This window comes from Diceros bicornis, chromosome 6 (assembly GCF_020826845.1).
Source record: "Diceros bicornis minor isolate mBicDic1 chromosome 6, mDicBic1.mat.cur, whole genome shotgun sequence".
Lineage (NCBI taxonomy): Eukaryota > Metazoa > Chordata > Mammalia > Perissodactyla > Rhinocerotidae > Diceros > Diceros bicornis.
The window spans coordinates 38,229,416-38,255,466 of NC_080745.1; the positions used below are offsets into that span (position 1 = coordinate 38,229,416).

A 26,051-nucleotide genomic window follows, 5' to 3' on the forward strand; every position below is an offset into this window, starting at 1 on the left:
TCCCAACAAAGAAAAGCCCAGGACCAGATGGTTTCACTGGTGAGTTCTGCCAAAGATTTAGGAAGAATTAATGTCAGTCCTCCTCAAACTCTTCCAAACTATTAAGAAAGAGGGAACACTTACAAACTTATTTTATGAGGCCAGCATTACCCTGACGCCAAAGCTAGATACAGATACTACAGGAAGAGAAAATTGTATGCCAATATACCTGATGAATATAAATGCAAAAATCCTCAAGAAAATACTAACAAACTGAATTCAATAGCATATCAAAAGGATCATACACTATGACCAAGTAGGTTTTACGTAGGATACAATGATAGTTCAACATATGAAAAGCAATCAGTGTGATATATCACATTAACAGCATAAAGGATAAAAATTACATGATTATTTCAGTAGATGTAAAAAAAGCGTTTGAAAAAATTCAACATCCTTTCATGATGAAAACCCTCAACAGACTAGGAATAGAAGGAAAGTAGCTCAACATAATAAAGTCCATATATGACAAGCCCACAGCTAACATCATACTCAATGGTGAAAAACTGAAAGCTTTTCCTTTAAGATCAGGAACAAGACAAGGATGCTCACTCTCACCACTTCTATTCAACATAGTACTGGAAGTCCTAGCCAGAGCAATTAGTCAAGAAGAAGAAATTAAAAGCATCTAAACTGGAAGGAAAGAAATAAAGTTATTATTTGCAGATATATTATACAGTCATTGTTGCTTAATGATGAGGATACGTTCTAAGAAATGTGTCCTTAGGCAATTTGGTTGTGCGAACATCATAGAGTGTACTGACACAAACCTAGGTAGTATAACCTACTACATACCTAGGCTATATGGTACTAATCTTATGGGATCGCCATCGTATATGTGATTTGTCATTGTCCGAAATGTCATTATGTGGCCTATGAATGTATATAGAAAACCCTTAAGACTCCACCAAAAAAATGTTAGAACTAATAAATGAATTCAGTAAGGTTGTAGAATACAAAATCAGCATACAAAAATCAGTTGCATTTCTATACACTTACAATGAATTATCTGAAAAGGATATTAGGAAAACAATCCCATTTACAATAGCACCAAAAAGAATAAAATACTTAGGAATAAACTTAATTAAGGAGGCAAAAGACTTGTAATACTGAAAACTATAAAACATTCATGAAAGAAATGAAAGAAGACACCAATGGAAAGACATCCTGTGTTTATGGTTTGAAAGAATTAATATTGTTAAAATGTCCATACTTCCTAAAGCAATTTACGGATTCAATGCAATTCCTATCAAAATCCCAATGGCATTTTTTTTTCAGAAATTGAAAAAACAATTCTGCAACTCATATGGAACCACAAAAGACCACAAATGGCCAAATCAATTCTGAGAAAGAAAGAGTAAAGCTAGAGGCATCACTAACTTTATATTCTTGATTCCAAAATATATTACAAAGCTGCAGTAATCAAAACATTATGGTACTGGCATAAAGACAGACACACAGACCAATGGAAATGAATGGAGAGCCCAGACATAAATCCATGCATATAAACTGATATTGAATTGATCTTCAACAAGGGTACCAAGAATACACAATTGGGAAATGAGAATCTCTTCAACAAATGATGTTGGAAAAACTGGATATACACACGTAGGTGAATGGAATTGGACCCTTATTTTATGCCATACACAAAAATCAGCTCAAAATGTAAAGATTTAAATGTAAGACCTGAAACTGTAAAATTCCTAGAAGAAGACATAGGAGGAAAGTTTCATGATATTGGATTTGACAATAATTTCATGGATATGACATCAAAAAGACAGGCAACAAAACCAAAAATAGACAAGTGGTACTGCATTAAACTGAAAAGCTTCTGCACAGCAAAAGAAACAATCAACATAGTGAAAAGGCAACCTATGGAAAATATTTGCAAACCATATACCTGATAAGAGGTTAATATCCAAAATATATAAGGAACGCCTACAACTCAATAGAAAAAACTAATAAGCTGATTAAAAAATGGGCTAAGGACTTGAATAGATATTTCTCCAAAGAAGACATACAAATGTCCAACAAGTATGTGAAAAAATGCTCAATGTCGCTAATCATCAGGGAAGTGCACATCAAAACCACAATGAAATATCACCTCACACCTGTCAGGATGGCTAATAAAAAGACAAGTGTTAGTGAGGATGTGGAGAAATTGGAACACTTGTACACTGTTGGTGGGAATGCAAAATGGTATAGCTGCTATGGAAAACAGTATGAAAGTTTCTCAAAAAATTAAAAATAGGGGCCGGCCCCATGGCGTAGTGGTTAAGTGCGCCCGCTCTTCTGCTGGCAGCCTGGTTCGGATTCCGGGCATGAACCGATGCACAGCTTGTCAGGCCATGCTGTGGCGGCGTCCCACATAAAGTGGAGGAAGATTGGCATGAATATTAGCTCAGGGCCAGTCTTCCTTAGCAAAAAGAGGAGGATTGGCATGGATGTTAGCTCAAGGCTGATCTTCCTCACACACACACACACAAAAAAATTAAAAATACAACTACCATATGATCCAGCAATCCATCTCCTAAGTATTTATCCCAAAGAATTGAGGTCTAGATCTCAAAGAGATATTAGCACTCCCCCGTTCGTTGCAGCACTATTCACTATAATCAAGATGTGGAAACAACCTAAATGTTCATTGACAAATGAATGGATAAAGAAAATGTGATTATATGTACCATGGAATACTATTTAGTCTTAAAAAAGAAGGAAATACTATCATATGCAATAACATGATGACGACATTATGCTAAGTAAACTAAGACAGTCACAGAAAGAAGAATACTGCATGATTGCACTTATGTATCTAAAATAGTAAAATATCATAGAATCAAAGAGTAGAATAGTGGTTGCCAGGGGCTAAGGAGGAGAGGGAAATGGGGAGTTAGTAATCAATGGACATAAAGTTTTAGTTAAGCAAGATGAATAAACTAGAGATCTTATGTAGAACATGGTACCTATAGTCAACAATGATGTACTGTATACTTAAAATTTCTAGTAGTGTAGATCTCATGTTAAGTGTTCTTGTCACAATAAAATAAAATTAAACATAAATAAAATAAATTTTGTGGAAATATTGAAGAAACAATCTATTAAATATATCTTTCTATTTCTCTCAAGAAATACCTTATACAGAGATGAGGTTCAATAAAGAATTGTTGAATGACTGTTTTGGTCAGTCTTCATCCACTCCTGCAAGATGTCATGAGTTTAAAGACAACGGTCTCTTACACTTTTATGGAACTTTAAAATTTGCAGGGCAATAATCTGTAAAGCTAGATTGTCAGCTTTATTAGGGCAAGAGCTGTTTCTCTTTTGCTGTCCTCCATTTCTTGTGTGGCTGGCATGTTGCTGGGCCTATGCTAAATATTCATTGAATGAATGTCTTTCATTTTTCCTGAATTGTTTTCAGTTTTTTAAAAGGTTCAGTTTTTAAAAACAACCTTTTCAAGTAGGCAGGCAAGGACAGTTTCTCCCATTTTACAGAGAACCCCATCAAGAATTGGAGTAGTAGGGGGCCGGCCCGGTGGTGCAAGTGGTTAAGTGCGCGCGCTCCGCTGCGGCGGCCCGGGGTTCGCTGGTTCGGATCCCGGGCGCGCACCAACGCACTGCTTGGTAAGCCATGCTGTGGAGGCGTCCCATATAAAGTGGAGGAAGATAGGCACAGATGTTAGCCCAGGGCCGTCTTCCTCGGCAAAAAAAGAGGAGGATTGGCGGATGTTAGCTCAGGGCTGATCTCCTCACAAAAAAAAAAAAAAAAAAGAATTGGAGTAGTAGTGACTTGTCCAAAGGTATGAAATTTTAAATGACATAGCAAGGACTTGAACCCAGATTTCAAGACCAATGTGCTTTTAACTCCATAGGACTATTTCTAATTTAGATCTCAAGCCCAATTTTGTTCTATGTTCTTAATTTAACTTTTGTTATTCCTTACAGTAAAAAATCACTTGAGATATATATGTGTGTTTTAATTTTCTGCTTCAGCTGTAAACTTCCCTTTAATGAGTGGTATTATCATCTTGTAAGTTCATTTGGAAAATACATATGAAGGTCAATGGATTAAGTTCAGAAAAATGAAATCTTTTTTTTCTTAGTAATATTTCACTTTGGTTTCTCTGTGGTTGCCATATTTAAGTAAGGTGGATTAGCCATTTCTTATACTTAAAACAATTTCTTTTTAGTCTAAACATTAATATTTATAGAGCATTAATATATTATTCTTTTGACTATTCCTTCCTTCTGCTTTAGTCCCCAGAATCTTTTGGCATTGTTTCAAGCTGGCATTATAGGGACACTAAGATCACACTTGGTGGTTCAGTGCTTTCAGATCAGGTACTTATTGGATACACTTTTGTACACATAATGCTGCGAGTGTGAGATTTCTTTTTACGTTACAGGTAACACCCAGCCACCTTGTACAAATGCACGAAACGTTAAATAAGGAAAAATGACAACTGTTGAGCTGGCTGTTCTTTTGGAGCAATGGTACTCAATATTTTTTCATTATGAAAATAAGTAGGCTGCTGGAGCTGTGCAGTTATTTGAATCTATTGATCTGACTACAAGAGAAAGCCAGGACATTGGCAGTGAGGGCCAGGGAAGCTTTGCTTGCCAGAGCCCTGGCTTCAGCTTTTCCTCTGCTTCAGCCGGTCTCTTCTTGTTCTCTTTCTCAAATTACTCCATGAATCTACATAATTTTCATGAACTCATTGAATGTGTAGTTTGTATAGAACATTGGCTTAGATTTATTTAAAAATATGTTGTCAGGAAAAGGAGGAAAATGTATTTGGGAAGAGGGAATGCTGAGTCAAACTAGACATTTTCTCTGCTGCCTTATTCATACTTCTCTTTCCTGCAAAACAGATTTTCAGTTATTTTAGTGGGAGATGAGCAATCATGGTCTCTGTTGTTTTATCTGGTAGATTACTATTTTTGTTACTTCTGACCAGAAAGGAATTTGATGATAAAACACTCTGCGAGTGTTTATAATGCTTACTTTCATGGTGAATGTTGGGCTTAGAGATACTGTTTGCATCTTCTCATTCTTAGTTTGTCTGCCCTGTGGTATTTGATAAGGTAGTCAAATAGGACAGAATTTGGATTTGTTTCTCAGTTCAGAGACCATTTTAATATTCAGTTTCAACAGTTTTAGAATATACTTAGGTTTGTTTTGGGTTTATATTTATTCATTGGGCTTTTTTTTAAGTTTGAATTTGGTTTGTAGTGAGTTAAAAATATTCACACAGGATAAATTCAATGTTTAACAAATTATTTTAGGGTTCTTGGCTCATTTTAAATTCCCTCTCAAAACTTTGAACAGGTAAAACCCAGAAATATTAAAATTGCTTCGATTAATTGTGCTTTCTTTCCCAATTTATCTTCAACTGAGAGATTATTTATTTTGGGAAATAGTCAATATAATGAAATTACAGTGCACCGAACCAATGAAAATCTCAAGAGGTCTGTTTAAATGATCAAGCACAGTGGCCTGTTGGAACAAAACATCCTCAAATCAAGTCAACATCAAATCTTTTTAAGTAAAATCTAAACCTCATCTTGACCGTTATCTTATTTTTATCTTCTGTACTTCAGCTTCCCCTGCAAGGTAAAATTATTGCTTTTACTCCTTAGTATCTTTAAGTGTGTGTGTGGGCAGATGAAGATAGGGTGTGTCTAATAAGGATCTAACCCAAAGTTACACTACAGATTTTGTATGACTTCTCCTTGACAATTATTTGTTGTCACAAGTGAAAAAAAAATCTACTTAAGTGAATGAATCATCATAGTTTGAATATTTTGAGCTATTTAGTATCAATAAATGGAGGATATAAGTCCTGATAATGAAAGTTCGAGCTAAAATCTCCACATTATGCAAACTCTGACCTTTAATGAAAACATTTTGTGGTGATGTATCATTACGGGATTTTCTTCCTTTCTTCTTTGGCTATGGACATATTACCTGGAAGTATTGGTTTTCATGTTTCTTATTTTGAAGTCTTACAAATGTGTTTACCCTACAGTTCCTATTTGGAGTTGTATGAAGTTCACAGAGACAAATGTGAAGAAGAAATATTTAAGAAGTAGAACTAATATTTCTTAGGGAAGAGAAAGTGCTTAGAATTAAACAGATTGGTAAAATAGTTTATAATAATTATAGGTAAAATTACTTAAATTGTTTAGAATCTTAGATCTGGTATTATTTTCATTTGAACGTAGTGAGAAGGGACCAAGAAATGGGCAACGTATAGAAATGAACATACAACATGATAAGTAGTTAATATAAAGGTTATTAAAATTATGTTAAAGAAATTTGTTTACTATGCTACAAAAGGAGGAAAATTAGCAGGCTTTGGCTATGTTTAAACTGATGTGTAGAATCGGTTCCCATTTTAAGGTTCTGAAAACTCTTCCTGTCATTCAAGGCCCAACTCAAATTCTCTTATGCCTTCTATGTGGCCTGAGTCCCTCAATTAGTTTCAATGAGTTTTTTCTGTTTCACCACATGTTATTTTTATCTCTTCTTGCACTCGCTTTACTACTACGCCTTGTGTTCGAGTTAGAAAGGTAGAGCGGAAAGATCACAAACGTAGTAAAAACCCAGTTCAAACTTTCTGAGTCCCATTTTGCTCACTTGTAGAATGGGAAGAGAAATAGGAACTCCTGTGGTTTTTGTGAGGATTAAATTGGAAAGCATAACGTACCTGGCACTGAGCAGGCACTGGATAAATGTCAGTGCTTTTTTTCACTTCTGAGTTTCATGTCTAGTCTCCTTGGTAGTTTGTAAGTTCCTTTAGGGCAGGAAACATGTTTTATATTCATAGTGCCTTGTGCATAGTAGGTTCTAAAAGATTATTTGTTGAATTTAATTTACTGTCCTGCTGTGGAAGCTTAGCACTGTTATTTCCCATTTCTTTTTCCTCTGTCACCTTGAATTGAGATAAACATGTTGTTCTCATGAAATTGAGGATTTAATTCAGTAGAATGCCATTATAATATGACATTCCATAGTGTTTTAAATAGTAAGGGTCAAATAATTTCCCTGGAAACTTAATTGTATTCTATAAAATCTTATTAGCCTGTCTCATAGCATCATAGTCACAGTGGATTTCTGGTGTGTTTAAGATGGTGAAGTCTCTATCTGTAGAAATCTATCTAATGGCATGCAGTGAGAATATGGGAAGTAAGAGACATAAAGAGAGAGCAAAGACAAATGTCCCGCAAATGACATTACTTGACATTTTCAATCGCGAATCCTCCAAAATATGTTCTAATTTACTAAAATAAACCAAGAATTCAATTTCTTGTGAGCTCCCTTTGCTTAATTAATTATTAGTAGCAGAACAATATTCTATGACCCACTGCAATTTGTCTTCTTTGTGTTTATCAAGTATCTGACTTAAAAATGAACAGGAACATTCTGATTCAGCAGAACTGATTTCATAATTCATCTGTGTTACAGAGCAGAAATGAATAAACGTTTGTTGAACATGCTACATATGCTTTGATCATCAAAATGTTAGTTTTCCTTCCTTCTCAAAATGTAAGATCTGAGAGATCTTCCTGGTTGAAGTTTGCTGGGTGCCTATTCTGCATAGATACTTCTACAGAGGCAAGCAGCTACCTTTACATAAATTTATTCCATGGTTGTAATGTGAGAACTCTTTTAATACTTCCTCATTATGATTTGAAATTATACATTCATTGCAATTTGTTTCTTTAAATGTAGCAGTGTATCCTAAAACATGAAGAGTTTTTTTAAATGCATTGTGGTCTTTTGTTGGAATGAGGGCTAAACACGCATTTCACTCATGCAACAATGTTGGTTGTACTTAGGATACAGTTTCTAATTCTTTATAATTGTGCATAGTTATTTCATTGAAAGACAGTTAGCTAGCATATGCTATCTCCGTATTATGAATGGGAGAAACTGAGGCTCAGTATTGACTATTTCTCTGTGTTAGCTGGTTAGAAATTTGAGAAAAATATGCTGCTATCCTAATGACTTACTTTTGTTTTCAATTTCAGTTTCAAAGGACACTTGAGTCTCTTAAAAATGTTTCCAACAAATCTGACCTCCAGCAAACCTACCAGAAGCTTGGGAAGGAGCTGGAAAATCTGGATTATTTAGCCTTCAAACGTCAGCAGGTAGGAGTCAGAGCTCTCCTTGGTGGAGGAGATGAACACTTTAGTCTTCTTGCCAGTCTGCCTGTTAAGAGGTTCAGGTGGGTCTGGGGAGACTTATCTTTTAATGTTTAGGGCAGAAATAAGTTGTGCTGTGCTGTGCCGACCTTCCGTGTTCATACAGCTTCCTGCAGCATTCAGTGTGATCCTTGCTTTTAGATGTGCACTTTAGGGGTTTCCACATGTATCCTTACACTTCTCTTAAAGAAAACTCCTGCTGGTTTGTGAAGGTCCAACTACCCTTTGACTAAGGATGCTTCAGTAGCATAAAGGGAACCTCTATGATAGTGTGGACAGATGGCTTTTAGATTTGACAGGGGGTACTGGAGGAGAAAAATCATTTCGAGAACAGGAAAAAGATGTGGGTATACATGCAAAAATTAAGGAAAAGAGTCATAAATATGCCAAAATATGTTTTTTTAGTTTATCTTTAGTTTTCTTGTTTGATCTCTGAAGATTAGTAAAAATTTGCTAAATGTGTAAGGTTGAAGGAAAGGATACTTTAAAAATGCAAGTCTTTTTGCCTCGTTGCCTATGCTGCAAGATAAATCGAGAGCCAAAATAGGCTTTTATGGGGTTGCTTTTAGAATTAGTATTTTATAACATTAATAATCATTATATTCTGTGTGTTTGCGAGATGCTGCCACGGTAGCTAGTTACTTGTCCCAAACTGGATATTCTCTACTTTCTTCATAGCCACTAGGTGTCAGTCTCGTCAAGGTTTTATTGATCGAATGTTTATTCCAATCAGAACAACCAGTTAGACGTTTAAATTAGATTGCATGAAATTCGAGAATGTGCTCAATTATGGATAGCATCTAGAGAAATGACTAAGTGGCTGACTCGCGTGGCCAAGCACCAAGTCCATTACTTGTCTTTCCTGCTGATGTGGCAAAGGGTGTAACTCTCTTGCCATTGCCTAATTCACAAATTTTGGATCTTTTGGATGAGGGGCGCTCAAAGCAGGACTTCCTATATTTAGTTACACCTCATAAAGTCAACATGGTATGGTCTAGACATACTGACTTGAAAAGCAAATTGTGTTCTAGGCTTTGCTTTATCATAGACATTACATGGGCATTTAACCTTCCCATGTCCCTATTTTCCTAGGACTTATATTTGTTTTGTAGAATGTTTCTGGGCAAATGCAATATGTCTGCAGATACTTTAATTTATGTAAAAAAGGACACAATATCCATTTAAGTTTTATTTATTTATTTTTAAATGAGTGGTGGCCTACGTATTAGCACACATAACAGAAGCAGTCACAGTTACTGAGAGCTACTACAGTAAGTTCCCAAATGCTGCTGCTTAAAATTCACACTGTGAATCACAACTCGGGCCTATGCAATTTTTAGTACAATTTTGTTTCCAAGAGCCATATTTTACCATTGAGGGGTATTTGAGTTGGCAGGCAATAGTTACCATCCTCTTCTCTTATTCTTTCTCATTAGCACATCCTCAGTGATTAGATTCTTACATTAGCTAATTGCGAATTTGGAAAAATGTGAATGCTTCAAGGGCAGAAGGGCAGAAGACTGGGAAATGGCATTGAAGATCGATAGGTAAATTGCCTGTATATGTGAAGAAAAGATGGGCACATGGGGGATGGATATATATATATATATATACACATATATATATATATATGTATTCTTATGTATGTGTATATATAAATCATATATACTATTAAGTGAAAACTGTATGCCACATAGTGTGATTAATACATTTATGGATTAGATCATAAAATGCTTATAACAGTATAATGGGGTTGGTTTTATGAGTATCATTTTACAGAAGAGAGAACTGTTAAGAGAGTTAAGTAATTTACCTAAGGCCACTGGGCTATTAAGACATGAAGCTGGTCTTCAAATCTAAATCAGTCTGACTCCAAACCTGGACATTTTGCAAGTCTCATTCCCAATGTCCTTGCAGGCAGCTAGGTTGGGGGATAGTAAACTGAGGAGTTCTAAGCATGCAGTATGATGCAGTTTTAGGAGAGGCCAGAACAAGGGCTTGAAGAGACATTTGAAAATGGGCATCTGATGAGAGGCAAAAGACAGGTCCAGTTTGGGGCCGGCCCTGTGGTATACTGGTTAAGTTTGTGTGCTCAGCTTCGGCGGCCTGGAGTTTGCCGGTTTGGATCCTGGGTGTGGACCGAAGCACTGCTTATCAAGCCATGCTGTGGTAGTGTCCCATATAAAGTAGAGGAAAATGGGCATGGATGTTAGCCCAGGGCCAATCTTCCTCAGCAAAAAGAGGAGGATTGGCAACAGATGTTAGCTCAGGGCTAATTGTCCTCACACACACACACAAAAAGACAGGGCCCTTTTCTCTCTCCCTCTCCTTCTCTCAATCAAATTGTTCAATATATACAAAAACACAAAAGGATTTTTGAAAGAATGTCTTTAGACAGCTAAGAAAATGTATAGAACTTTATTTTTACAATCTTCTAAGTGTTATCTCCGGTAACCCTAGTTCTAGTGAAATTTATTCACACAAGGCAATTTTTTAAACTCAAAGGGACAAATCTTTATGAAATAGACTTACCTGCACACATAGCATACTGTCAACCCTTTGTCTTACTCTACTCCACCTTTCCCTAAATCTAGTGATCATTTTTTTCCTACCCGGAAAAGATGGAAGGGGAGTTGGAGGGAAGTGGTCAGAAAGGGAAGGATGACAGAGTAGAAAGAAAGTCAGGGACCAGAGTGATAGAAAAAGAGGGAAAAGGACTTACAAGGGTAAGACAAAAGAGATAAAGTGAGGGAAATTAAACTATACTTGGTTTTATACTGTATGCATCTAGTAAATTAAAACATTGATTTTTGAAGAATTAAAAAAAAAATCTCAAAATAGAAAAAGAAAAAAGAGAGGAATACAAGAAGACATAGTGAATGAGGGAGATGGCAGAGAATAGCAAAGACAAACTTTGTTTACTCTCCATTTTACTTCCAAATGTAGCAGAGCTTCCTAGAAATTTGTAATATTAAGCAAGTTCTTCTGTAAGAAGCCACAGATAACCTGTTGTGTTTCCTAGATGGGCAGGGTTCAAAGAGGTAGAACATAATTTCCCTGACTTGATGGGATCAGTCTTTTCTCTCCCATCCTACCTCCTTTAAAGCCCACACAGCCTATTAAACACACACTAGAAAGTTTCTCCTACTAGAAAAGATTCAGGTCTCTGTAAAATTGCAATTCAGCAAGAAAACTTCTGCCTTATAAGGCAGGATTCTTTGTACCAGAGAATTAGTCATGGTTTGTTGTCTGGTCCAACCATATTTATCATTCCTCGTGACAGAACGTAAGCTCCGTAAGGACAGGGCCTCATCTGTCACCTTCAGTGCTGTATCCTCTGCAGTGCTCACAGCAGTATCTGACCCATGGCAAATGCTCAATAAATAGTTGTTGGTGCTATTGTTGCTGTGAACAAGGAAGTGTGCCAAAAGTTTTGGTCTCAGATTACAGGCAATTAAAATTGATGTGTTTTACTGCACTTTTAAAATTCAGAAATTCAGAAATTCAGAAAGGTTTCCCGGATGCCAAAGGCTGATAGATTGCCCCTTGCCTTATGTATTATTTAGGTTTTCTCCTAACATATTTCATTCTTCATCCATTTTTTAAACAAACACTAAATACCAATTTACCTTAACTGTGAATTATGGATGTTCTGTGAATTGACTATAATTATTTTCTTGGACTCATTCATTAGATTTTATTTTCTGCCTCTTTCTATGACGTTTTAAACATCATTTGGAGAGATTTCTTTCCCTTGGCCAGATAGATCTCTGGAGTACTTTGCACTGTTCTTTTACTTCTCTTTTTGGGGTTATTGTGCTTTCTCTCCTAGGTATGAGCTTAACTTTTTCTTTTCTTTTCTTCTTTCTTTTTTGTTTTTAAGAGTGGGTGCTTACATTTCAGCTATTCCTTAGGCTGTATTTTAGGTCAGGGCACAAGCATCTCTCCGTTTTCCTACTGTCAAAAAAGACTAATGTTGAAAGTAGCTTTGGTTGGAAAAGGTGAGAGGAGGCCAGGATAGATGAGGTGGTGGGTTTTCCAGGCGTCAGCCTGAAGTTAAATGGATGACAGTGCAGGATTAACCCAAGAATCTGGAGACTGTTTCAGTTTTTACTATCTGGAGATGCAATCTTGGAGTTTATCTGCTTGGACTGTTTGGTTTTTATCCTCCTGGATGATGTTACATACGAATGGTAATAGTAAGCTTCAGCTGTTATATAGAGCCCAGATTTATGTATTAATTTGAGAGGTTATAAATCAAGAGATTTCCTTGGGGCTTTGGTTTTGTGGACTAAAATAAAATAAAGTTTGATAATTTGGACTCTAATTTAATTTCTTTCTCTCTTCTTCTACCTGTAATACTTATAATAGCATTGTAAGATGCATCCTTTTCCCAGAGGCTTCTGAAGTCCTTTGATATAAATTAAAGTTGACGTTATTGAGTTGAACATTATATAGACTAAAGCACATTTACACATTGATGTGAAAATACATAAAATTAAAATATTGTACTTAAGATATACATCCATGTAGGAACACATCATATATCCTTGATCTCTCTCTTATCTCCTTGTTCATGGCATGCTACTCTTGCCTTCTGACCTTTTCACAAGGTTTATATAACTTGGTGTTTAGAATATCTAGCTCCTTTCTATATGCTTACGTAACTACTAATCATTATTTAAAGCCAAATTAAAGTCTAGCCTCCCTCCTGACACTTTATCCTATGACCTCTAGTTAATATGTAAATTCTTCCTTTTTTGCCATTATTAGCTTTTATCCGTGCCATACAATTTAGCATCTGATTTGATTATACACTCATTGAGGATCCATGTAGTGGCAGGTTAGAGTGTGGGCTTTATAGTCAGCCAAATTGGATTAGACTGTTTATATTGCCTTGGGCACCACAGTTTCTTCTTTAAAATGTTAGGAAAATAATGCCTAACTTATAGCCTGTTTTGAGAAAACAATATATAAAGTATAAAGTACATATATGCTTTAAGTCCTTTAAAATACATGAAGGAATCAGTATATAAAGGACTTAGCACAGTCCCTGGCATGTGGTTGGTATAAGTGGTAGCTCTTATAATGTTGTTTTTGCATTATTCTCATAATTCATCTTTCTAAATGGTTTGTAAGTTCCATAAGGAAATTTTCTCCATTTTGTATACTTTTATACTGTACATAGGGTCCAGCGCTGTTCTGAACATATAGGATGGAATGTTTCTGGATATATACAATCTAGCAGTTGGTGATCTGTGTCACAAAAATATGTTGATACCTCTTGGTGAAGGGATTGCTGTGTTTGGTTCTAATGTGTTTCTAAGGTGCTGTCTCTTGATGGGCAGTAAAATTAAGTTCCTGAGTATTGTGTCAATCTGTGGTGGAAATAGGATCGTAGATCCAGTGTTCTGGCTAAACTCCAATTCATGTAATAATTACATCCTGTGTACTTAAACTTCCCTGTGGTTCCAGGTGGTATCATTCAGCACAATATTGTTCTCTCTTTAGTGTTGATGTTTAGGAGTGAACAGCTGCTTTTTTCTTTTACTGAGCTGAGTTACCTAATCCCTTTAGTTAACTCCAAAACCAGAAGAGTACATAATACCTTGTAGGATAGGAAATAATACCTTGTAGGATAGAAATTGAATTTAAAATGATCCCTTAGCAATGAAAAAAATAGAAATAAATTAGATGAAATTTATTTAGTGAGAATGACTTCATTTTAACACCTTTGTACTGAAAAATAAAATTCCAGATGGATAATGACTGACCATGTAGAAAATTATCCTAGGCTTACCCTGGCAGTCAAGAACTCTGAGAATACAAGACAATAATGTAGGGCACCTGTGAAAACAATACTTAGCAAAACAAAACGGAGTGGTGTTAGGCTTGTTGTTGTTGTACTATAGCATATACAGAAGAGGAAAGTGGTGAATTCCAGTAATAGTCTTTAACCATGTAAAGACTTATAGCAATAAAAATGTTATAGATGATCTAGAATAAGGGGATATGCAATGATATTGCACTGGGAGTTGCTTATCTGTAAGGACAGTATAAGGTAGAACTACCCACTTATGTTAACACTAAAATGAAAGTTGTAAATATATTTCACTTAAGACCTTTAAAAATAAAGTACGTATGCATTGGGGATTATTTAGATGCAGTCTAAGGAAGAGTGTAACTGAATGAGGACTAAGAGGAGGTGGAAAGCTTCTAGAACAGCGGTTCTATAAGCAATAGATTCACTTCAGTGACCTTTGTTAGATGAAATATGTTCATAGCTCAATTGGGAGAAGATCCTTCTCTTCCTTGTTCTGTAATTAATCTAACTCTCTTGAAAGAGTTCTGATTAAATTATTCCTTTTAAGAGTAAGTGAACCAAAGACTGCTACATTAAAATATTCATGTCTGTCTTATATGGCATTCTGTTTTTTATTTGCCCAATCAAATAAAATGATTATTTGTGCCATTTATAAAACTGTTTCTGAAGATCTCAAAGCATTTCAGACATCATTTAAAAAATCATTGTGAACCAGCCCTGATGGCCTAGTGGTTAAATTTTGGCGCTCTCTGCTTTGGCAGCCCAGGTTCCCTTCCCGGTCGTGGAATCACACCACACCACTCATCTGTCAGTAGCCATGCTGTGGTGGTGGCTCACATAGAAGAGCTAGAAGGATTTACAACAAGAATGTACAACTATGTACTGGGGATTTGGGGAGGGAAAAAAAAAAGTGGAAGATTGGCAACAGATGTTAGCTCAGGGTGAATCTTTTCCAGCAAGAAAAAAAAAAATCATTGCACAGGTATAAAAAATGTTGAATTGGGGCCAGCTCAGTGGCGCAAGTGGTTAAGTGCACGTGCTCCGTTTTGGTGGCCTGGGGTTCGCAGGTTTGGATCCCGGGCACGCACCGGCGCACCACTTGGTAAGTCATGCTGTGGTGGCGTCCCATATAAAGTAGAGGAAGATGGGCACGGCTGTTAGCTCAAGGCTACTGTTCCTCAAGAAAGAAGGGGAGGATTGGCATGGGATGTTAGCTCAGGGCTAGTCCTCCTCACAAAAAAAAAATGTTGAATTATAAGACAGTGTGCTACACCAAAGTTCAAACCAATCCAAACATGTTTTATTCTATCCACTACATATGCAATTCCATTTTTATTCAACTGCACACAGTTGTTTGTCTCAAAGGAAAAAAAAGAGATGGCATTACATTTATTCTTCAGTTTTCTGATACAGAGAGAGAGAAAAAGTTTGGATATATTGTTCAAGGTCATGCTGAGTCAGTAGCAGATTCAGAATTAATATTCACATTCCTAATTTCTATCTTATTGCAATTGCCATCCAACCATTTTCACTACTTCATAAACTGCAGATCTTTGTAGGGTGATTTCTTTTTCTATAGTTATAGTCTGAAGTTAAAAACCTTATGGATTTTTATGTAAGAACCTCACCCTTTATTTACAAATGAATGATCAAAATGATGCATATATTTATTTGTTCTTCTTGTAAAATTTGATTTCCACATTGGATACAGTTAATAATCATGACAAGTAGGTGTCTTCTACTAAATTAGTAAGGTAAAAACATTGTAGAGATGTCTTTTAAGTTCTAAGGTTTGCTCTTCTATTTCCATCTGTTGTCTGTGGGGTTCAGTTTATTGGTGACACTTAGGTAGAAAGCTGTTGAATCAAGCACGTACTAGCTGATTTTCATGCACCAGAAAAGATTTATTAATTTTTTACAAGGCTGTTTGCTATATGATAGTGTGGCCCATGCTCATAGCTACTTTATGGTGGGGAATGCTTATTGAAATAGTTAATGATTTGTTATGGGTTGTTTTCAAAATTTATGATGCTGAAATTCAGAGGTGGTAAAAAACTTTAGTGTTTGCATCAATGTGGCATTTATTTGTGCCTGTCTTATATTGACATACCTAAGTCCGTAAGATTGTCAATAAAAGTTGGTATTGATGAGAAATTAAAGTCCTAACAGAGTTAACTCTCAAAATATCTTCTCTAGTCTGTTTTGTAGCTTGCAAATGATCTGTGCATGCAAAGAGGATTAACTTTTCACTGCTAAGATTATGACCTATGTTGGCTTAAGCTACAAACTAAAGAAATTATACAAGAATCAGAGCACCTTACACTAAGGAGTCTTTAGAGTTCATCTAACCCAACTGTTTTATTTTAGAAATGAGAAGAATGAGGCCCAAGGAGATTAGATATCTTATACAAGTTGCTATCTTGTACACTTCGCTGATGACAGAGTTGGGACAATAACAGGAAGTGATATTTTCTTTGGTTCTTTTGTGAGTCCTTTCGCATAAATCAGCCTATTGTATATTGATCCTTTGGTATCTCTGGTTTGTATCCTGAAGCCGAGAGAGGATCTACAGATATGAAAAGCATTCCTCTCCCATTTGAAAAGCTGTATGATCCTGGAGACTAGGCTGGTTACAGAAATCCTTTCTAATATCAGTTTATTTTGTAGGGGTTCATGGACTGTGAGGGCTTGCCCAAATGCAGTTGGGATGAGAGGCTCTTAAGGCAGCATTCATGGTAGTGAGTCCCATTCTCTCCAGGAAAAGTCACGCTTCTGTTGGCTCCTGAGTCTTCAGCAGCATTTCTTCTGTTGTAACCTCTGCCAGGTGCTCAAGGAGTGACATGCTCCTTCATCCAGGGGAGTATAGAATGAAGGTGTCCCTCTTAGTCCCTGGGAGTCTGAGAGTGCAAGTGTCTTGCTTCAGAGGAGCCTCTGCTTTCTCCTGTCACCTATCAGGGGTGTAGGTAGAGTCTTCTTTAAAATGCAAGCCTCCAGCCAGTCTCCATCTTAACCTTCCAAGCATGGAGAAAGAAGGTGGCTTCTTTTGATTGTTCAAGAAATGTACAACAAAGGACTGAATGAGGATGTTTGAGTTTTCAGTGAAGTCCATTTCTTTCTGATTATGCTTGCACTCCTCTTAGAGTTTCTGGTCTTGCAGGTTGGACCTGAAAGGAATCTGAACCAGAATAGAATTTTCTACGAGAATGAAAGGAGGACCAGTAAGGGCATGGACTTCCTTGAGTCTGTAGGAACCTTGTTGCTTTGGGACTATGGAGTCATCTAGGGGATTAGATTTCATATCAAACTGCAGGAACAACAAAGATGCTTTTAACATCTCTCTCTCTATATGTATATACTGTATTAGACATGAGGTACCCATAAGAGGAAATCATTCAGTAGTGTCATTTTTTTAAAAAAAGAAAAGTCAATGCAATAATATTACAACATTTTAAAAGAGGAAAGAATTACAAGCGTCATCTAGTTCAACCACTTCAATACATGGATACAGAAATAATACAGAAAACATCATTTTGTTCTTTTTTATTGCATAGGAATTTTGATTTCTTTGACAATTTCTAGATCCTATGTCTTCTAAACCAATACCCACTAAACCAGTGCTTTCCAAACTTGAATATGTATACAGATCACTTGGGAATTTTGTTAAAATACCGATTTTGATTTAGTAGGTTTGGAGTGAGACTGGAGAGTCAAACAAACCCCTCAGTGAGGCTGATGCTGCTGGTCCATGGACCACTTTGAGTATCAAGGCAGTGTAAATAATAAATTGTAGGAGACCATTATTTCCAGTTGTATCTTAAGAGCCAATTACAGTCCCTGGAATGTAGTTAAGTGTGTAGTAAATATTTTGGATTTGAATGATGATCCAATAGTAAGGTTTATGTCTATGTATAGGATGTAGAAGATATTGCTATCTTTACTATAATATCCTTTATCACAAATTTTACAGTTTATTTTGATGTTTCTCTGCCATGTGAAAGGACAGATTTTTTTCACAATACATGTTGTGTTTTTGTAGATAACATATTTCAGCAGTTGTAGAAGTTGTCCTTTGTACATCGCTTTGCCAAATATGAAAAAGAATAGCTCGAGTATGAAAGCAGCTGAGTCGAAGTTACAGGCAGCCGAAGAAGAGTAAGAACATAGTATTTTAGCCCTGCAGGGTCCACTGTGATTTGGTCAAACTGACCATGGGACGAGCTGGTATCGACTCAGCAACATTTGTTCCAGAAAAGCAAGCTCAATCACATACTTACTATACAACTGATGTAAATTATAATCTTAAACCTATTCTTGTTAAATTTGTGTATTCAAGCTGTGCATTTCTACCTGCGTGCACAATCAGAAAACATCACAATGACTGTTACCATGTACTTGTCAGGTGAAAAGACTGCTGCTACAGCTACAGTAGCTCTCCGTGTTAATAGTAGTGCTGGGAGCATGCCTAGAGCACTACTGGCTAAAATTCAAAGGAAGTGTTGATGCTGCTTAGATGAGGCCAACAGTTCTGCTGACAGCAGAGCTTCAAACGCGCACACACCAATCATGCAGTCTTTTGTAGATGTTAAGCTGTTTGTTTGTTAGGGGCTGATTGCCTGAGAGCTAATTTAATATGTAATGAGAAATTCAGTTTACGCCTTTATTTTTTAAAGCAGACTCATTTTTGCTCTCTAAAATACTATATTTGGACAGTTTCAAGTTTGCTGTTTAGGAGGAAGCTAATCAGCTTTCATATTATATCTCGTGCTTCAAATGTGACAGCAGCAGAAACACTTAAGCAGAAATACGTCTATGAGGGGAAATATCACCAGAAGATGGAGCAGTATTGCTGGTTTGCTCCACATTCTGTTCAGTGATTTAGAAGGGTATGTGCATGTATAGGTTTTCTTCCATAGCCTCTGGTTTTAAATGACAAAAATATATAAATTAATCTAATTAATATTGTTCAGAGTCATGTTATAATTTAGATGGGGTATCTTGAATTTTTACAATGTAAATAGCTTTTCTTCCTTCTCTGGGCAGCTAACCCTTGTATTCATTGACCAATTAACTATATTTTGCTTAATATTTTTAGTATCACTTGTGGGATTTTAGCAAGATGCCACAATATCAACCTGTAATGTATATTGCATTCTTCTTTTTAACTGTACTTTTATGAATCTAATTTTTTTCTCTGTTGTAGCATACAGCATTAATACATGCTAATGTTCTCTATATAAATGCTGCTCATATTATTATAGCATCTGGTCATGCCATAGTTAAGTATTTGTCATCTACTCCATTATAAAACCTTTGTTCCAAAAGAGCTGAATGAGCCCATTAGACATATGCACAATTAAGTAGGTAATGGTCTGTGGCTGCATCCATACAGCAACAACAGCTGACCTGTGGCTAGTTTTCCAAGTGTGGTGCTGATTGTTGATAGGAGGTACTTAGATTATGGGGTGAAACTGTTTTGATTATTTTGAGGGCTTTTTTTGTGCTCTGAATTTAAGTTACATATTTTGTTTTGACTTTACTGGTTGCTTAATGAAGAAATTGTAATATTTCCTTACTCTGATTTAGATATTTGTATTTATCTCAATTGTGCTAAACTCTCCATCCAAACACTGAGAGTACTGAAGACTTCCTTGGTATTTTTGTTGGTGCAGAATGAAATGGTCCACCATATGTTTCATCACTATTAGTTATACACTCATGTCTTCATCCTGATTTGTAAAATTAAAGATAATTGAATTTAGGTCATTTCCCCAGTTTCAAAGTTAGAGTCGTGAAGAATGGTTAGAATGCTTTGGACAATTTCAATAATTGTCATGTGTGAATTTAGAGAAGCTAAACATGATAAATTACTCTGGTAAATCTTTAAGTTTTAGGGCTTCTTTGTTAGCTTTTGAGTCTAAGTTCAAGGCTCATTTTCTCAGGGTAAAGGCATCACTTCTCACTTCGGGTCAGAGCAGCAAGGTCACCTCCAGCAAGTCCTGGGGCTATGATACAGTGTCATGTGAATAAAGTGAATTTTTGGTAAGCAGCAGTGTGCATTTGTTGAGAAAATTCTAGCTTGCCTAAAAGAGAAAATTGCACAAAGTTTTAGCTTGCCTCTTGCTTGCTCCTAATAAAAATATACGTCTATACCATCTAGTGAGAGTAGGCACACTTAAGGTCAAACTCATTTGATCACTGGGGAATGATGTTTAGTTTATTTGGGACATGGGAAACATTAAATCTAAAGACTATACTGAAGTAAATGAATTAAGCATACCTGAACTTTGTTTTAAACTTAGAAGAAATGATCTATTTGGAATCTCTTTGAAACCTATCAGGAAACATTTTTGTCTTGAAAACAGGGAGTACATAACTCCTGGCTTAAGATACTTAGGATATTTGGCCTTTTCTTCTACTCCAAACATCTGGCCTTGCAGACATAGAGAATATCTTGACATCTTTATTACTGTGTATTTTTAAGAAGTTTTGGAATGGTTTATTTCTAACCCTTGATGTGAGAACTGTTCGTGCACGTTGCTGCTGTATAAAGTTAGTTAATTTCTTAAGGTCACTAGGATATCAATATGAAAAAAACTGAAGATGAGAATTTTCAAAAATGTTAGTGTAAGTGGAATAGATGTTATCATCCTACATTTTTAGAGTCCTTTTGCATATGGTTCTATGTGAGACCTGAGGTCAATGAACACTCTCTAAGATCAAGCTCTTAGAGTAGACTTAAAAAACTTTTGGTGATACTGAAGAGCATGAGTAATTGTGAGTATTTTTAGGATGAATAGATGAGACAGATAACATATTATTTGTATGAAATTTAGCATTAAAACGTATTTGTTTTGAAGACCAATAAACTGGAAAGAGCAGTCACATGCCAGAATAATAAAAAAAAGAGTTAAGGTTGATATATAGCATGTTGAAAGTGGAGAGCATATTCCTTAGGAGCCCTGTGAAAATAATAAGTGTGTATCAGGGGAATTACAGACACTAGAAATAATATATAGCTTATGATTATTAATAAAAAATATAATCAACATTTCTTATTTGCTACATTTCATTGTGAACTGTATTCCAAAACTGGTTGAATTAGAACAGTGCTAAGAATTCATTTCATTGCATCATGTTAGAAGCAATTAAAAATTTCTTCATAACAGATAACCATATTCTCAAAACCATAGCTCATTTCATATCTAGTCATCTATATGAATATTCTTCTTAACTTAACCATACTCTAAAAATTGGCTTTATAAAAGGTTCTCTTGGGCCAAGGCTCTAGTAAACAACAGGGGGTGGGAACCTCCCCCTGTTGAAAAGGAAACTCAAAATTATTATGCAGTAGTTTGGGAAGTTTGGATATTTTTAAGGCAAACCCATTAAAAAATAATGAGTTAATTTTTTTTTTTTTTTTTTTTTTTTGGTGAGGAAGTTCAACCCTGAGCTAACATCCATGCTAATCCTCCTCTTTTTGCTGAAGAAGACCGGCTCTGAGCTAACATCTATTGCCAATCCTCCTCCTTTTTTTTTCCCCAAAGCCCCAGTAGATAGTTGTATGTCATAGTTGCACATCATTCTAGTCACTGTATGTGGGACACAGCCTCAGCATGGCTGGAGAAGCAGTGTGTCGGTGGGCACCTGGGATCCGAACCTGGGCTGCCAGTAGTGGAGCATGCACACTTAACTGCTAAGCCACAGGGCCGGCCCAATGAGTTAATGTTTTAAATCATATAAAAACCTGGAATTTGGCTTCAGTAAAGGCAGAAATACTTTATATTTTTTTAAAGTTATCTTCCTCCTGAGCACTAACACAAGCTATGTATTCATGAATAAAATCCCCACCAGTGTGTAAGGCTAGTCTGCTGAACATAAAAAGGCATATGAGTCTGTCACGCAGCAAGATAAAAGCTATGTTCTTTATGCATGGAAACCATTTTCTACTAGAAGGAGTTGTAAAAAAATAATAGAATTGTAAAGAAAATGACTTTATGGAAAGAAGATAGTCTCTTCCCAGAATTATGTAAATACTTTCTACTAGGGTGCTCTGATGTAAGAAACATCCTATGCAACATTTCGCTTTAATGAAGAAAAACTAGATGATGATTATTCACATAATAACAGAGGGACTTCTAGTGCACATACATGTTCATTTACAGATTATTGACAGAGAGGTCGAAATGTTAGGAGACAGTGCCTATTGGACATTCTGTAGTAATGAAGATTTTCCATCTCTGAAGCTGTGGGAATGCCTACTATACAGGTTAGGTATTTAACTTATTTAATTATTACAATAATCATGTGGTGGGAATGTTATAGCGTTATGACCTGAGCCATGAAATGAAGCATGAAAGTAGGTTACATTTTGATAATGTCCCATAAGACCAGGCCTGTTGATTCTAGTCCCTACCCTCTCCATCCTTTCCCAATTTCTTATGACATGGACTAAAATAGAACTCCTAATGCTAATGTACAAGCAGTAGGATTGTCTGTAGCGAGTGCCAAGGGCAAACTGTTTAACAAGGAGAGGTGTGGAGGAACACGTCGTAACCATAAGGGAAAAGTGAGTCCTAGGTAGAGGAACCAATGGTCTAGAGAGTAAGTGCTAGCTGCTAAAGGAATATTAAGAAGGGAGATTGATATGTAAAAGTTAGGGTTCAGGGTAATATGGAATTGGAGTACTTTCCTAGAAGCAAAATGCAAGAATGTATGGCATAATTTTACTTTGAGACATTATGTTCTTTTTTCTATTTTCTCTTCTGGACCACCCACCCTGGATGGAAGTTTCAAACAAGGCCTAGATAATAAAAAATGGCAAATTCTTGATATCTTGCAAGGAAAGGCAAGTACGTATAACTAGGTTGTCTTTCCTTCTCTTCCCTGCCACCCAAGGAAACAGCCTCCAAGCTGGTGCAGAGGAGGAGAGTTGAATGGGAATAGAACAAGCTTAGACATAGTCGGCTGTTGTTCCTGTCTCTTACCACTGTCTACCACTACTTCCCCATTCCCCTAGGGCAGGAGACATAATAGAACTTACTCCACTGAAGTTTAGGGAATCTGAGATGACCAGTGAATCCCAAGTATAATCTGAACCTCTGAGAGTAGAAAGGTTTCTAGGGTTCTTAGGAGCAGAGTGAGTGTTTTCTGCCATGTTGTCAGCCAGAATTTTTTTCTATTCTGAAATAGTGTGGAAGGGCATCAGAAAATTTCCTTGAGACCAGAGAGTGGTGCAGAAGTCATCTGAAGGAGGGGGTGAGGGAGTTTGGTTACATGGAGGAGAGAAGGGAAACAGATAGAAGAGGGATGGGTGAGGGTATAGGTGACCTCAGGGATCACAGGTGCCATAGAATGTAGTGGGAACTGAGAGAGCTACAGACAGTCCAGTTGCCATTTGAGCGAGTGCTGTCCAGTGCTGAAGACCTGGTGGGAGGGGTTGCATCAGGAACAGGAGGCCAGTGAAGGACCAAGGCAGATCCAGATGAATGTGTAGATGATTGTCTTCCCAACTATCCTGGGTTGGCAGTTGCATGAACCCTCCTGTGGCTTAGACTCATCCCCAGGGATGAGGAATCAGGAGAAAAATCTGAGAGAGGAATTTAAATCTGAATGTGATTGAATTGTAAACCTAAACAGACTGAGAAATCACTTAATTGGGCTGAGTTTACTTGAAAGGGATAAGATTAAATTTCTGTGCTGAGCAAAATGGGGCTTGGAGTAAAAAAAATTATTTTATTATAGAAAAGAAAGTTATTTATTTGTCAATTATACCTCAATAAAGCTGAAAAAAAAGAAACAAAGTTACATTTTTGTACATCCATGTTTATGATTGTGCAATTTGTATCTGCTATAAAGTTCCAAACCCAGGACTGAATGGGGAACATTGTGATGTTTGGAAATATGGCGGAGATTTAGATGGGGGTGAGTGTGTGTGTGTGTGTGTGTGTGTGTGTGTGTGTATAGCACCTGAAGCTTGATCATTTACTTTGGCTTTTGTATTCCACTTCTGCCATAGCCAGCTGGGAGAGGAGCTATCACTTTGGTTAGGGTTGCCAGATAAAGTATAGTGTGCCCAATTAAATTTGAATTTCAGTTAAATGACAAATAACTTTCTAGCATAAGTATGTCCCAAGTATCGCATGGGATATACTTATACTAAAAATTATTCATTGTTTGTTGGAAATTGAAGTTTAACTGGGAGTATTTAATTTTTTATTTGCTAAATCTGGCAACCGTACTCTTTGGTGCACGTAGCTAGTGAAGGCATGAAACTAGCCTGCACTTTACTCCATCAGTCTGTGAAGTTTGACGACAGGTGGGTTCCACACATGAGGTGTTAATATTACATTTCATAGAAGAGGCAATTCTTGGTTCATCTTGATGGGCTGGGCTGGCTCTCTGAGGCTGCCAAATCAGTCCAGACAGAATGGAAAAGTTTAAGCAAATTGCAAGAAAGTAACCCATTTAATAACTTGTTCTGGAACACACAAATAGTAAGTGGCGGAATTAGGTTTTTCCAGGTCCAAATAGCTTCCACAATATAAATTCAATATTTAAAGAACTTCTCAGAACATATTTACTGTATAAAGAAAAAGTACTCTTAAAATCTGGGTGGTTTGGTAGCTTGCTGCTGTCTTTTCTGATGTACTCTTCTGTTCTGGTCAAGCCTATAGAAGGAAACTTAGAAATCCTTTCTAGGAAGGAAGACTTTGAAATTAGTTGAATTATTTTAAAGAGATCATGAGGTACTACTTCTTTTTAACTTGGCATTTTATTCAAAGCATGTTTCTGAAATTAAACCAGTGGGAGTTTAGCCAAAATAGTGCAATGACACAATGATGTCATTTAGAGGAATGTTGTGCTGAGTTAAATAGCTCTAATTATTAGCAACTTTAAAATCGTAAAGGAATTAAAAAAAACCCTCACTTTTCTGCTTCAGTGGAATACGGTTTGATTGTTCACCTGGCTTGGATAGTTGGCTCTCAGTAACTATTTTGAGATCCCAGTGTCACAACAAGTCTCCTTTCTGTATACTTAGTTTCCTCTTGTGTCTCAGAATAATCCGGTGTTCTGGATCCCATTTCCTTCTGTCCTCTGAGGACCTTGCTCCATTAAGCATGCCTGTTTTCTCTTTACTTTCAACTTTTCCTGCTCATTTTCCCTCCTTAGCATATCTGTTAAAGTTGGGTTTGAACAATGACAACAATGGAAACCTTCATTCAAAGCAGTATCCCCTCCCGTGACAGTCCTATCTCTCTTCTGTTCCTCATAGCTAAATTTCTGAAAGATTTTAGGTGAGCTAATCTGCATCAGTTCTTGGACAGAAGTGGGGGAGTTGAATATTTCCTGTAGCTAATTACTGTTATTAACTGACATTCTGTTCCCATTAAGTATCAGATACCGTAAAAATTCTAAAATTGACCATGAAAATAAATGAAAACAAATATAAATATAAGTTTTCTCAAATATGTTAAGCATATAAAACCAAAGTCTTAATATAAAAGCTATGCTATATATATATTCCTTTTGTGAGTTTTTTTCATGGGTTGGGCTAGGTGAGGCTTCTGAAAATAGACCAAAGAAGTGTGGCCTGAAAGGCCCTTCTTTTCTCTGTAGTGCTACCTTCAGAAAGCACAGGCTTTTCTATTGCTTCAAGGATCTTAAAACTGCATTCAGGTTTGGGACAATCTGTTGTTAACATTTTTGTTCATTCTATGGCAGTGAAGTACTTCAACAGTTTTTGAATTGTTAAATGTAAGGGAGGGAAGGTTTCCATGATGATTTCTTTCATGATTCCTTGCTTTTTCATTTTAATATGAGTCAGCTGATTTGCCCTATTTTGACCAGCTCAGCAGCATTGCCAATGGACTCGGTGAGGAAATAGTTTTATCAGCAGTTGTTAGGCAGATGTTAAGTACCAGTTTTAGTAATTGTTTTGGAGGTTTTGAATGTACTTACCATTTTCTCTTTAGCAATTGTTGTT

General features: G+C 36.4%; 1 protein-coding gene across 1 annotated transcript in view; it reads left to right on the forward strand.

Moving 5' to 3' along the window:
• The window catches only part of CTNNA3 (catenin alpha 3), a 1,506,614-nt gene that overhangs the window by 74,611 nt on the left and 1,405,952 nt on the right, over nt 1–26,051 (forward strand). The window contains 1 exon segment of the mRNA XM_058544370.1: nt 8,071–8,190. Coding sequence (XP_058400353.1) covers nt 8,071–8,190 — 120 coding nt within the window.